At 46.3% G+C, this 15,123-nt stretch overlaps 1 protein-coding gene across 1 annotated transcript in view; it reads left to right on the forward strand.

The window, feature by feature from the left end:
- Positions 1-15,123, forward strand: part of LOC119381033 (23 kDa integral membrane protein) — a 69,021-nt gene that overhangs the window by 35,645 nt on the left and 18,253 nt on the right. The window contains exon 4 of the mRNA XM_037649025.2: positions 5,255-5,353. Within this exon, the coding sequence (XP_037504953.1) occupies positions 5,255-5,353 (99 nt within the window). The remainder of the gene's footprint in view (positions 1-5,254; positions 5,354-15,123) is intronic.

Consider the following 15,123-nt stretch of genomic DNA (forward strand, 5'->3'; position numbering starts at 1 on the left):
CCCGCGCAGATCGGCAGAATTCGAATATTCAAAGTGGAAGCGACCGTTTCCGTAGACGAACCGCAGAGACGAATCCCTTTCCCCTAGCTGTCGCTGTGCGATGTGCTACGCGCCGAACCATTACTTGGAATGTTCGCGAAACCCGGAAGGATCCAAATGAGAAAGGACGGGGGGTAGGACAGTATGGTGAAGTCGGCGAAGAGTTTATGTTGTTCGAGTGAGTCGTGTAGTGCGGTCAGTCGATCTTGATGAATCGAGTGATGACGCCGTGGGAGCACCGTTTTGAAAAGTGTCGCCGAACGACGGTGATCAGAGCTGGAATTCGTCTGAGTGTTTCCTGGAAGTGAAATATCCGAGAATGTTCGAATAACTGTGGGCTGCACACGTTTGGTGAATATTCAAGGCCTTTAAGTGTTCTTGGAGAGTTTCGAATGGATGAGATTGCATTTGTAGCGCGGTAAGTTTGTTCCCGTTGTTTTAAACACCATTTAAATGATGATGTGAGTTGTAATTGATACCTGCCGAGTGTGCAAGTTTGCGTGATGCCTGTACTGCCTTAAATGAGAATACATTTTGTGTGTGTTGTCTCTTGGCTCTAACTCGGTCTTTGGACCACAACCGGCGTTCGTTGGCGCATTAAAAGGACCTGCGTTTAAATTGTGTGCGCTTTCGTGGTGCGTTTCGGTGGGCCGTTAAGTCAGCCCTTGGAATCTGCCCGGCAACTGGTTCCCCATTAACGGGATCAGTGATTGAGTGACACTTTTCATTTTAGGTGAGTCAAACGGGCAGCATTCATAGCGAGTATTTAGGCCCATTCTACAAAACATTGGTACTCCTAGGGCACACTGTTCACATATGTGGGGTAACCGGCACTTCTAATAACGACTTCAATATTCAACCTGTGATGTGCAACTATAAAACTCGTTATCTACAGTCTGATTGCAGTGTCGGGCGTACAAATGCGACTGTCGAAGCGCTTCTCCGTGAACGACTGTACCGAAGCGGTGGCGCCAGAGCGGGCGCCAGGAGAACTAGGCCCCAGACACCGTTTCGCCGTCACGCAGCAGGCCGCACCTGTTTTGTTTTTTTTATGTAGCGGCCGTGACAGCGGGATCAGCCATGGTTTATTGCGATAGCAATTATATCAACAGTCTCGGCTGGTTTCTGCCGTCGCCGCCGTCATGCACCGTATAAGTATGTATGTGTATATATATATATATATATATATATATATATATATATATATATATATATATATATATATAAGTAAAAGAATAAAGAAAAATGCTTCCGATGCGTGGAATCAAACCAGCGACCTCTCGGTCCGCAGCGTGTGGCGCTGACAACTACGCCACAAAGCGCAGATCCTTCAGGTAGCTAACGGCGAGCGTTTATACACCACGACCTACTGTACTCCTGACCTGCCCATATAGCGGGGGTCCTATGGAAGCGCGCGTCCCCGCTCTAGTTCAACCGCTCTCCGTAGATGACGCTACCTATAACCTGTTCGTCGTTACTCTGCAACCGTTTGGGCGGCGCTGGAGTAAGAACGCCTGTATTCTGTGATGAACTGCCGGCATTATGTGACTGGTTCTGCAAATTTAGACGGAGGGTCAAGTAAGCTATACAGTGAGGTTAAATATTTACTGCACACTGGTTGACTAACGTGAGAAGCCGTAGACTTGCATAGTGTCGGACGGCTGTGTCCTTTTAAATGCAAAAAAATTCTAGATCACTTTCCGTATTTTTTTTTCCGAAGTATTTTGCATTTATGCATAATAATTACACGATATGAGCGCTCTGCGCTGGCGAAACAAACGTTGGGCGAAACATCACCAGGAGCGTTCAAGCTGACGTCCGCGAACACGTGCTGACTAGCGCCACGACATTCGTAGATTACGTCCGTAGCGGCAGGAGGTATGAACGTGGGCGCTGGAGAGGAGACATCTGGGCAGGTCAGGAGTACAGTAGGTCGTGATATACACACCCTTTACCGCTGGCAAGACTCAGAGACGGCAGGCGCTTATAAGCGTTTCTTCATTACCAGCGAGATGGCGCGAGGGGCGCATTTAAATTCGTGGGCCAGCTCGCTTGCTTCTTCTAATATTTGCGCAGGGAGAACCTTGCTGTAAAGAATGACAAGGTCAAGAAAAGAAGAGGAGGAAGAAGGTAATTGGGGCAGATACTTTCAAGGCTGTAGTGAAAAGAAAAGAAAAAGAAGACGAGAAAAAGAGCGCGCGGGGGGTCGCCAGATTGGAACATCATTCACAAATCCTACTGCCGCACGAGTCGTGGCCGATCCTCCGTGGTGGGTTGTGCCATTCCTCTAGCAACTACCAACCAACCAAGGGGGCGCGCGCAGTGAAGAACGTGAGGGCCGGGAAACAGCTTTCGAGAGGCCGACAGCTGCGGAAGGTCTGGCTGGGTCTCGCCCCAGGCTCCCGCCCGAGCACCTGACTCGGCGAGGAGCTCATGGAACTACCGCTGGCCCTGGGCTGCAGTTTCCCGCCCGAGCACCGGTCTCGGCGAGCAACTCGAGAAACTACCGACGACTCTGGGCTGCAGTGTATCCCGCCTGAGCACCTGCTTTGGCGAGCAACTCCCGGTACTACCGCTGCAGTGGTTCCTTCAACATTTACGCCACCGTTGAGCATGGATACGGCGTGTCGTCATCCAGTTTGAGAGGGACTCGCAACTTACCGGAGGTCACGCCAGAACCGCAAGCGCGAGAACTAGCGAAACGCAAACGGTAGCGGACGTTGAAACGCGTGACATTAAGATATTTCCCTTTCTTTGTTTCTTCGAGTGTACGTGTTTTTGTTGTTGTTTTGTCTTGTTATTTTTCTGGGAATGAAGTGGGAGTTTTTGTTTGAAACAATCGGCCTCTGTGATTCATTTCGCACAGCCCGACGAGCGAACCAGGCACCAGCATACGCGTGGCATACGCGTGGAGGCGGCCGCAGATCGTCGCCCATTCCAGGTGTCACTGGCATCGCTATGCGACCATGTCACGTGACCCTCTCCGCGACGCGAAGCCGACGTCGCGCGGAGCAGACGAAGCAGCGACGCGAAACACGTCTCGTGAACAGGGCGCAAAACGATCGCAGCGCCCCCACTTTTTGGGAGACAGCGAGCGGCCACGCCGCTTCCGTGGCGATCCCGCGCAGTTTTTCAACTGCCTCCATCTAGTAACGTTGGTTTTGGCGTACTTTTTTGAGGCACTTTTGAAGATGTCGCCACTCTAAAACGGCCGGCCGGTCATGTAGGCTATCTACGAGGCTCGGGCTAAAGCGGCCACCTCGCGGTGTGTTAAGGTGTTGACAAAATTACACTTCTCTTTTTGGAAACGTGCCGATTTGGACGGCTGTAGCAACAGCGCATTGCCATAATCGCGAAGGCTACGCATTACTTCACTCTTCCGCTTCCAGACGGCGACACCAGCCCGCGAACCAAGAGCACTGTGCGAGGAAAGACATGAAAAGTGCGTTCGTGGAAGCTCCTTCACGTGTTCGATGCTAGCGTAGTGGGTTAAGCGCCCGCCAGTAATCGTCGCGGACCGAAAGGTCGTGGGTTTGGCCTCCATCAACGGAAAAGTTTCTTCTAGTATTTTCTTTGCCATCTGATCTCGTGATTTTGCTGACGGATTTCTGTGACGGAAATACGTCATCAAAGGCTTGGCACGTGGACCCCGGCATAAAACACTTTCGAGTTCAAATGAATTCAGAGTCCACCACTCCGCCGTCCCTCATAATCATAGTAGTAACGGCGCACCAGACCTAGAGTTCTTTCTTCTTTTAGACTGAAACCGCCGCAAGCTGCATGTTTTGAGCGGCTATTGTATTTGCGCGGGTGCTCATTTCAAGACTTACGACGCGCTCTCATTTACGCATGTTGAGTGTTAAAAGTAACTGAATTGCGGATGTTTAGAAAGCTAGAATATCGAGGCTGCCCCAACACAGGAGCAGCAGCGCTCACATGCTCTCGCATGCACAGTTGCGCATGTAGCGGCGGACGCTATGAAAATGAGGCGGGAGTTTCGTGACCAGAAAGGACTCTGATACTACTCTGCTACAGTTACGTCACGGTCTTCGCCTGCGTGTCTACTCACGGTCGCTGAGTGACAACGTTATCGTTGTGGCGGGGGTTACACTATTGCTTTGGAACACTCTTTTCACAATTTTGAGTGAGAGAGATCACCTACTGTGCACAGATGTCACTAGAAGTGCATTTTGTTTTGAGTTTCGCACGCCAAAGCAGAATCCTGTGTAAGAGATATACATGCTGCACGCGGGCATATTCTCTCTGATGGCATGCGTAACGTAGCATGTGATTGAGAATTTTGGCTTAATCGACGGAAGTCATTGGTTTATTCTTGAGAGCTACGCAGTTACTATGGCGCAGTTTAACGTTTCTCACAATTCTGGGAGATAAACGCTCAGAGAAACTGTGCTGCACATTTCCGCCTTTGGGCTTTCGCCCGCTGTGGTAGCTTAAACGTAGAGTGCCACGTTACCAAGATCGAGGGCGCGGCTTCGACTCCCGGCGGCCGCACTTCAATGAGGGCGAAATGCAAAACATCCGTGTGCTTATGTTTGAGTGCACGTTAAAGAACCCCGGTTGGCCAAAATTAATCCGTAGCCCCGCACTACGGCATGGCTTATAGTCACATGGTGGTTTTGGCACGTAAAACCTCAGCATGCAGTTATATATTATCGTACATTCACGCATGCACTGTGCAGTGGTATCATGTTTGATGAAACTTTGGTGTTTCTTCATATTGCTTGTTGTATAGATAAGTGCCATAAGGGCCGTGCAAAACTAAAAACGAGTGCATTTGTCAAGTATGGTAAAACCGAAAAGAAAAAGCATAACTGGTGTGCAGTCTATGGTGCTGAAAAAAAAAAGATTGTTTTGTGAAGCAGGACTTTATGACTAACAGATAACGCGGAAACGCATAGAAACAACACGAGACATGGCGCGCACGCAGAGCGATCAAGAAACGGCATTACCGTACAAGTAAGACATTGCTCGTGCCAGGCGCTGGCTGGAATGGGGCACTGGAAGTGAAGTGAGACCCGTAGCGCAGAGTGCGTCAAACATACGTCGCTGCCCGCAGCAGGAAACCGTGGCGTAACTCGGCGCCCGCAAGGGGTTTCTCCGCTTGTGCTTGTCGCAAGAGGGCGCGACGGGTTCCAAGGCAACCACAACGCCTGTAGCTCAAACTTGAAATGATGCCACTTCCTTTCCTTTTCAGATATTATCGGACATGAAAGACAACATGACTGAATCGCTCAAGAAAGACTACGGAAAAAAGACTCACGTGACGACTGCCTTCGACTGGGCGCAGGCCAAGGTATGGATGCGTATGCATAATGAGTCACACAGGAAGAGCAAGTGGGCAGGTAGCGTGCTGATTGTCTTGAAAGTGGTTCACCAACGAATCGTCCCTATATATATAAATTTCATTTGCTCTTTAGTTGACGTGACTTTTCATATACAGAGAGAGAATTCGCATAATGATAATATTGCGCGCGCAACACGAAGACACAGACGAAAAGTTCACAAGGACCAGCGCAGACTATCAACTCACCTTTATTCAATAAGAAACAACAATATATACTCGCTACACGCACCTCATGATCACTGCGCATGAGCAGAACGGCATAGTGTATTCCTTTACATAAATAACAATAAAACATTTAACATACACGTTGCACTATCACATCTTGTTTAGCAAGTCAATTTCGCTATTATTAAACGCTTAGAGTTTAGAGATGTGCCAAGCTTCTACAATCTCTCTTGTTGTCTGATTAGGATGAGTATACAGAACATCAGTTTGGTTACACAAAGGACTACACGAAGCCGAAGAACAACTCGCACAATGCATTGCTAAATGTGTTTCCGGCCTTACCTTCAAATTGGCCAAGTGCTCCTTTAACCTAACATTCAAGCATAGATAGATAGATAGATAGATAGATAGATAGATAGATAGATAGATAGATAGATAGATAGATAGATAGATAGATAGATAGATAGATAGATAGATAGATAGATAGATAGATAGATAGATAGATAGATAGATAGATAGATAGATAGACACGTCTAAAGTGCCTGAGGTTCGCTAAGAAATGCTTCGCATTTAATACACTATGCCGTTCTGCTCATGCGCATTGATCATGAGATGCGTGTAGCGAGTATATACTGTTGTTTCTTATTGAATAAAGGTCAGTTGATAGTCTGCGCTGGTCCTTGTGAACTTTTCGTCTGTGTCTTCGTGTTGCGTGCGCAATATTATCATTGTGCAACCAAACCAACTAGGCCGCCTTTCCGTTTTATTGAGAGAATTCGCGTTTTCAAACTGTTGTCCGCGATCAAGGGAGCTGCACAAACAGATTGAGTGCACTGGGCCGCACTATCCACGCAACGGCACAACAGTGTTTAAAAACTTTATGGAAAAAGTACTGTCAATTTTACGCAGCATTCACTGAGACGACCATACATATGCGTGTTATGCATGTAGTGGTATTACAAGCAACCCTTTTTCTAGATCAACCACATGACTTTATGTATGAATATCATTATGCCGATGGTGGCCTTCCTAGTATTGTAGATTTGTATCATTCAGTGAAGTTTCGTCAATGTCTAAAGGATCCTCACTAATAATTGCGTTTTCTCACTTTCTTACTGGCACGCATTGAGGTTTTCGCATATATTACATTTTGCCTCGTTTGCTTCTAGTAGGAATAGTGTTTCTAGTTCATGATTATTATTATTACTATATTAATATTACTGCTAACTTGTCAATAGCAAGCTTCCTTTTCATCAAAGTGAGAATTTATGCAAGGGTTGACGCTTGGGAGTTGGGTGATATGCGCGCTGTATTGGAGATGATGAGGCACCTGTACATCCTTTCTTTCTTTTCTTGTCTAGCGCCCTCTCCCTTGCCACGTATATATGCACTTCTTATCGAAATAAAGACTAGTTGGAAGTCAGCGCTCTTTGCCTTTGTTGTCTCGTCCCTTCATAATCGTTCTATGCGTTGTTAACATTTTGAGAATTTATGGTTTTAGATACTTACTAACGTGAAGGTTTGGGCTAGTTCGTAGTCCGTTGCACAAGATATTCACAGCTTGTACCATCGTCTTCGACTGAACAGTGCTTATGGAAACAGTTTGCGGTACCGCTTCGGTCAAACCGAAAATCCATACTGTAATAACTATGGCTCCATAGAAACTGTCGAGCATATTTTGAGTGCCGAGCGTATGCCGAAGAGCGTGCGCTCTATGAACATTGCGTGCATATGCTGACCAAAAGAACTTGATCAGTTGACTGTGTCTAGGGCCATTTAGCCTGCGCCATGCAGCAGAGGCAAGCGCTGTAACTGCTATTCAGATATTTAGAGAGCATCGGTCAACTCGACAAACTTTAATGGCACCTTGAAAGCGCGTAATAAGTCACTGTCAGCACACGTCCCCGCCCAAGAGATAAAAAACTCAGTTTGTGTTTTTACCTCTTTTTTATTATATTTTAACTTTTTATATTTTTTCTATGTATCTCTCTCTCTCTCTCTCTCTTTGTGTCTTCCAGTCCCCTTCCCCACGCAGAGTAGCAAGTCAGCGAATTTACACACGCCGGCTGAATTCTCTGCCTTTCAATAAAGAGCTCTCTCTCACTGGAAAAATGAACGAAGGACAAGTGTGAGAATTGAAACTTCAGCTAGTTGGTACGGATTGATCATGATTTAAGCAGCGCACTCATCATGATTTAAGTTAGCGCCCGTGTTGTGCACCTTCTTTTCTCTGTCCTCGTCCCTCAGTGCGCTGCTTAAATCATGATGGACAAGTGTCTGTGTCCCTTCGCTTGTCCTTCGTTCATTTTTCGCGCTGTCACTATCACGTGTGTTATACGCGTAGCACATTCTGTATAATCATTGCATTTGTATTTGCAACATTGAACACTCAGTGTATATTTGCTGATGCAATGCTCATTTTAAAGGTCGCGGGATCGAATCCCGGCCGCGGCTGCCGCATTTTCGATGGAGGCGGTACTGCTTGAGGCCCATGTGCTTAGATTTAGTTGCACGTTAAAGAATCCCAGGTGGTCGAAACTTCCGAAGCCTTCCACTACAGGGTCTGTCATAATCATATCGTGGTTTGGGGACGTTAAACCCCAACAACCATCAATGCTCTGATTAAAGACCGGTTCAATGCGGCGTTTTATTTCCGGCACAAATTGTATACGAGTACATCTAATTAACCTGAATTTTACTGCGTTTTATTATAAAGTCCTTGGTGTGAAGGAGGCACAACACTATACATATTACACCAATCACGACCTTAATCATCGTGTGATTTCATCGGTGGTTAATTATGACACAAAAGAGCAATCTTTTCTTTTAATTGGTGAAAATCGTGCGTTAGAAAGAAGTACCTCGATAGATGTAGGCAAACCTTAAGACTTTTGCATAGAAGCTTTCGGAGAGTTTACTTATAATATGGCTGACGTGTTGAATACAAGACATGTGTTCTCTAAAGTAAATTCACACTTCCTTCAATAATGATCTTTAGTTCTACGTCATTTAGCTGAACTGCAGCGCCATCTCAGCAATGATTCTGCGTGGTCGAAACAGTACCTGAATCCGGGGCGTAGGCAGAAATTTTTTTCGGGTGGGTGGGGGGGTGGGGGGAGGAGCTCCTTTAGGCAAAAAAAAAAAAAAATTTCTGGGCACAGGCCCGGTGTGCCACTCCCTGGCTACGCCAGTGACCTGAATTGACAGCCGTACATTTTAATGTCATTCGAATGGAATGACATTCGCATCTAATGACATTATGCGGCTACTACACGGCAATAATTAATGTAATTAGAATCGAATGATTTAAGCAATCGAATAAGTTCGACAAACACATTCGCCGTCACTGTCGAACCGAATGTACACTCTCTACCCCAGAGACTACTTAAAATGTGGCATTCAGCATTCTCAATTTGACACGTATTCATAGAAACATGCTATTAATGCTGCTTTATTTAAGGCATCTGTCGTTTTAATGAGAACAGGTGTACGGAAGGCTGTCGCAAAATGTGTTTACTCTCCACGTCAGTGGCGTCTGGCCGCTTTCGGCCATCATGGAAAAAAACCTGTGTGCACGTGGCATCAGCTCCACGAGCGCACTGCACCAAGGCGGAGACGTTTGCTCTCATAAGGCTTTGGGAAGAGAATTGTGCGCAGTTCTGTTGCAAGCTGTTTTCCCGCATGGACGCGCGTGAGACCGCGCTTTGAAAGCGAACAAGCGCAGAAAGGCCTGGGTTTTAACACAAAAGTGTTTTATGCCGGGGACCACCAAGACTTTCATGATGTATTTCCGTCACGGAAATAAGTCAGCAATGCCATCAATGGCAAATAAAAAAAACTATAAGAAAAAGTTCCGTTGACAGGAATTGAACCCGTGCCCTCTCGGTCCGCGACGATGGCTGGCTGGCGATTAGCCCAATGAGCTACCGCCAAACTCATAGCGGAGGCTACATGAACGCGCCTTTTATCTTTCACACTTTCCTCTCACAGTGCTCTTGGATGGATGGATGAATGGATGCTATGAGCATTTATAACGGGGTGGTGACATGTGTGCCACCAGGCTCGAACAAAAATTACACCATCTCCCGCTAAAGGGGACCATGAGGCGACGCGAAGCCGGAGCACTTGCACGATCGCGTTCTGTTGGCGTTCGTAGGGCATGCTACACACCTCGGGTATGCTACCGACCTCGCGTCGCGAAGAGGAACACTACGCGCGTCGTGTCATCCCTCTACAGGGCGAGCGCGGTCGACAGGCGCGCGAGAGAGAGGCAGCGTATTTCTTCCAAGGAGAGGAGAGAGTGGGGGAGGGGACGCACATGCGCTGGCGCTCATCGCGGCGCTGCGCAGGAGAGAATAGGTGGATAGCAAAATGACGTCTTCCGGTTCGATGCCCAGCTCTTCGCTGTTTCAAGGTGTGTGCCGTTCAGTGTAATCGGGGAGAAAACGCGTACTTTCTGCGACGCGTTTGTTACCAGTTATCCTGCCTCCTCCCCGATTTCACTGAACCGCACACAACTTGTAGCAGCGAAGAGCTGAGCCTTGAAGATTCTTTGAACCGGAAGTGCTGTAGCAGACGACGCGCCGTTTTGCTATCCGAGCCCGCATTTCAGAGGAGTCAACCGAAGCAAACACTGGACTGAACGCGCGCAGCGCTCTACCACCCAGGTAGCACACATGGTCTAGAAAACGTTTTTTTAGGGATAAATGGGATAAAACGGATTCTAAACCAATTTCGACATTTTAAAAACGTCACAGAAAATCCGTATTATATTCCTTTTTGATAACGTCTAGAAAACGCATTATTAAAGACCATTTTGGTTTGGAACGTATATTTCAAGACGTTTGTTCGATCCTAAACCAATTTCGACGTTTTAAAAACGTCTTGTTCGTGACGTCTAGAAGACGCACTTTATAAGACGTTTTGTCGCCCAGCAGCGGACCGCGCGCCACTTGGCCCATGCATGCATGGGCATGCATGAACCACCGCGAATTGAAATTTGAACCCGAGCCTGCGCACGCCATCTCTCATTGTGATAAAAAAGTAACATGCAAAAGGATAAAGGCGTATGGTGTCTACATTGCATCAGCAACAATGAAGACTTCAAAGTTCTTTAACCAGTAAACATTACGTAATTTACTGTAATTTACGCGCATCGATAACCGTCTAACTTCCACACGAAGGCCTTAGCGCTGACTGTATCCATCCGCGCGGCCAGTTGCTTCTGCAATGTCAGTCAAGCTCGCCGATTTCGCATGGGCGGTCGAGCTCACCGGTCATGCACTCTTTTGCTATATTTCTTGCTTGTGTCGTGGTTCGTGGAGGCTATAAACGCAGCTGTGAAGAATCTGTACTTCGCTGCGTGTTAAACTTGTGGACCCGAATGCAAGTATGTCTCTGTGGAATGACTGTTACGCTGACTGACGGTTGGAGTCCCGTAAGATTCTCTGCGGAAAAATTCACTCATCAGCTTGCGCGCGGGACGCTCTCGCAACTTCCTTTCTTCTATGCTCGAGGGACGGGTGTGGTCACTTTGATGTGCGATTAGTTTTCTGTGGATTTGTGGATACTGTAAACCGCGGGCTTGTGTCATTTTTGAAGGTAAGTTCATTTTTACTGCATTTGCGCACACTATTTGAGAACTATGGCAAGTGAAAAAGCGTGTTCCATTGCATCACGGGCTGCATGTGCGACATGTTTCAGCAGTACGTTACTGCGGAATTTATTCAGCATATATGATAAAGCTGTCTAAACGTAAATGCACGTCATGGTTTCCGTTCATGCTCGAACGAACATGAGCGAAAACCATATTTATATTTGTTAACCTAATTTCAGTAAAATGACTGTCTTTTCTTGGCCGCTTGATGAGGTAGTTTCAAGATACACATTAGCTTAAGCTGCGTGTGCCGCGTAAGAAGCAGTTTTAGAATAGGGTACGCAAAGATAGCGTTCGTTGTGCGCATATGCTATTTCCGCCACTTAACGTGAGTACGCAAGAGGATGGCGTGCGACGCATGCGGAGTAGCCAATTTTACAATGGGATACGCAGATAGCGTTTGTTGCGTACGTAGCGTATAATGCATGCGCAATGGCGATGAACGAACGCAAAGCTTCGCGCACCCAATTTTAAAACTGCATTGTTGGAAGTTACGGCATGTGTCATATGTTTTATTGTGTCACTGAAGTTTGTGGATGAGAATCTTTGCAGCGACAACGTACTGGTTCATGGTTTCTTCGACAGTACTAGCTGCATATAACGAGAGTCTGGGCACGCTTTTCTGTTAGTTGCGAATTTCTGAGGGCATGAGAGTCAAAAACGCGTTTCACGGGGAGGAGGTCGGCATTTTTTCTCAGTGCTGCCTTGACTATCTCGATGCGCTTTCGGAATTGTGATTTATGTTTCCCCTACTCTGTTAACCTCCTCCTTTCTAGGTAAAGCCTGCAGCTCTTAGCAGAACCAAGAGGTTCTCTTGCGCGTCTCTTGTGCCTGGTTAAATATAGCAGGCTCGCTCTCTGTCACCGTAAGGTGTTATCGAGTTTTCATCTTTTCACACCGTCCTATAGGTATAATAGCAAATATTGAAATGATATTTTCTCCTATTTATTGCAGGTGGTACTTGCCCTAGATGTTTAGAAACAAAGGCTACACCAACTAAATTATTACTTTCTTCTTTTTGATGGGCTGACTGACAGGTTTTAGTACGAAAGAAGATGAATGTCAAGAGATTGACATTTTTTCTTTTCCTTGGAAACTTTCAAAAACAAAAGGTCACACTTTGTAAAGCAGTTAACTTTTTTGAGCGTCTTTGTTTGTCGGCATCTTCAAGAAACCGCACTAGGGCTACTGTGCTAAAATATATTTGACGTGGAACGCTGCCCCATGCTGCTAATGGCACAACAACTTTCGTGTGTATGCTATTTGTAGTGTTCTTTGCAGACTTCGGGATGTGCCTAGTGATTTCCATCAAGTACCTGTCATGAAGCCATGTGTTCAGACTGACTTGCCACACATTGTGATATTTTGACACTGAGCAATGTGATGTACTAAGTGCAATACCCTGATCTGCATCTGACAATCCTGAGTTTACAGCTGTGCTTATTGAGTAAAAAATGGGGAGGAGTCCCAATTTCTTTAGCTGATGTGTCTTATCATTTTATTAATTTGTTTTTTAGCCTGACATTTTCTAATACTGGGCATCATAAAAGAAAGATGTTTTTTTTTTTATCAGGCTGGTATTTTCATATTCCTAATTTTTATTTATTCATTTTAGTAAGTGGCTCATTCATTGTAATTTTTGTGGCCGTTTCGATTAGTTTTCTGTTCATACATTTTGTTTTCGCGCTACAGTTGGTTTAGTTGTACTTTTTGTTATATGTCGCTGTAATTTACAGTGTTCATATTTTCTGCTAGCCATGGCACATTTAAGCTTAACTGTATGCTTTCTAGGGATGTCAGACCATAATTTCTGTGATAAGTTTTGTACGCTGCATTTCGAAGCCTGAAACCGTTACTTCTTTAGTGGGCGCTGTTTGAAACACGGATGCTGCATCCACAAATATTTTTAGCTAACGTCTAAAATGGTGCCTTTTGTTCCCAACGTGTAGTTTACTTCTGTAATGATGCCAGAGTTTTTTGCCAACATTTTTTCAGTGAGAAATGTTCCAACACAGGCATATGTTGTAAGAACGTTCCTAGAAGTTTCATTTTGTGAGCAATACACTTCAGCAACAGTGATTTCGTAAGCAATTTACGTTTTTTATTACGCATTCTTGGCTGGATGGGCCAAATATTATTTTGCAGTTTTGTTTTGCTATCAGTAACTTAAACACATTGGAGTCAATTTCCACTAACTGTGGTCTTAAAGGGACCCTGAAACGGTTTTTTGAAGTTTTCTGAGCGTTTAGGCAGGAGCATCCCCAAATCATTCGCACCAGAAATTAAGCGACGCACTGTGCACTAAGGCCGCTACGGAATTTATATCTATATGCTCCTCCTCACCACTGCCTTGCACCCTCAACTCACAGACACCCTGACATCGCTGGCGATCGCAGCGCTCTCATGAGCGCACTCGATGGTTTGAGCTTCGCCCAGTCATGGCCTCAGATATTGTGCGCCGACGGGTTGCGCGCAATCTTAGTGGCCCAACAAAGACGAAGCTCGCGGAGTGGTTGATATCTGCTCCGACAGGTGCCGCCACACTACCAGCAGATCCTATTTTATTCTCCTGTACGGCGACAATCTGCAAAAGCATGCGGACAAACAAAAATAATTCGAGAACGATCACCGATAAGCGTAAACTCGGGCAATGTGGTTGTGTCTTCAGGGGTGAAGTTACAGCCACAAAAATGTGGATCGTGACGATGAACGGATAGCGAGAGCGCGACGCTCATGGCAGCGACGAGCTGAGGGGATTCCGCTCGCCAGATGCCTCACAAAAATTGCACGATGTCGCAGCTTTAGAAGTCATCAATTGCCTAGAAATTGCTAGATATGTGGTACACAACACGGCTAGGGCGATTAATTATGTCCAAGAAAAGAAACCTCGAGATAAACACTGTCGCTCAGCTCACATGAACACAGAGTACGTTGTAACACAGGCAGGCGACGCAAGCTGCCCACAGGAGGTTCAGTGACGTGTACTGGACATATCCAATCAGATCAGCCGCCTGCGTGACGTCGCGCTTCCAATACGACGTGCACTGGGAGTGGGCGGTTTGAAAACGCGTTTGGCTGAGCCGCTGTGATCGGTGGCGATTCGCAGCTTTAAAGCCTTGTAATAAATTACACAGTTTACGCACAGAGCTTAAATCGGTCTGTAAATGATCCTTATGACTTGCTCTACCGGCTCAATGTGTTCATACAAAATCGTCAAAACCGTTTCAGGGTCCCTTTAAGTAGCGCTACTGAACGATTGTTTTGAAACGAAGGGAGACACGCACCAGGTGCTTGAAGCATGCCTTCTTTCCTGCTTATAATGCTGTGTTGGAGCAAGATGGCGAGTTGGGCCTGTTGGTTTACGTTCATGTTTGGAAAATTAGATTGAAGCACACTGAAAAAAAAAACGTGGACAGTAGAAGTGGACAGGAGTAAGCGCTGTCCTGTCCACTTCTACTGTCCACGTCTTTTTGTACTGTTGCTGTGTTGGCTGTGGCTCGGTGTAGCGTCTTCTAACTCATTCACCTATCGGATTGGTAGGGCAGATTCATCAATGTGCGATAACTGCAACTGTGTAGACACTATCGATCATCGTTTGTGCCGCTGTATGCTATTTCAAGCACATCGCCGGACTGTCCACTGTGCCAGTGTGCCTTCAGGAGATTTGACGGTCGTTCTTTTCCCGAAGGAAATATCTTGGGAGTCTGTCTTCATAGCACATCAGCCCAGAAAACCACACGAGCCCTCCTGCAGTACTTCAAGGCAACAAAATTGAGTGACCACCTGTGATATACTCCTCTGTATGTGTGTTGTGAAATGTGTCCCTTTCTCTCTATTTTTACTCCCTCACTCTCCTCCCATGAGTAGGGTAGCAAACTGGACGCTAGTTAACCTCCCT

This window comes from Rhipicephalus sanguineus, chromosome 2 (genome assembly GCF_013339695.2).
Source record: "Rhipicephalus sanguineus isolate Rsan-2018 chromosome 2, BIME_Rsan_1.4, whole genome shotgun sequence".
Taxonomy (NCBI): Eukaryota; Metazoa; Arthropoda; class Arachnida; order Ixodida; family Ixodidae; genus Rhipicephalus; species Rhipicephalus sanguineus.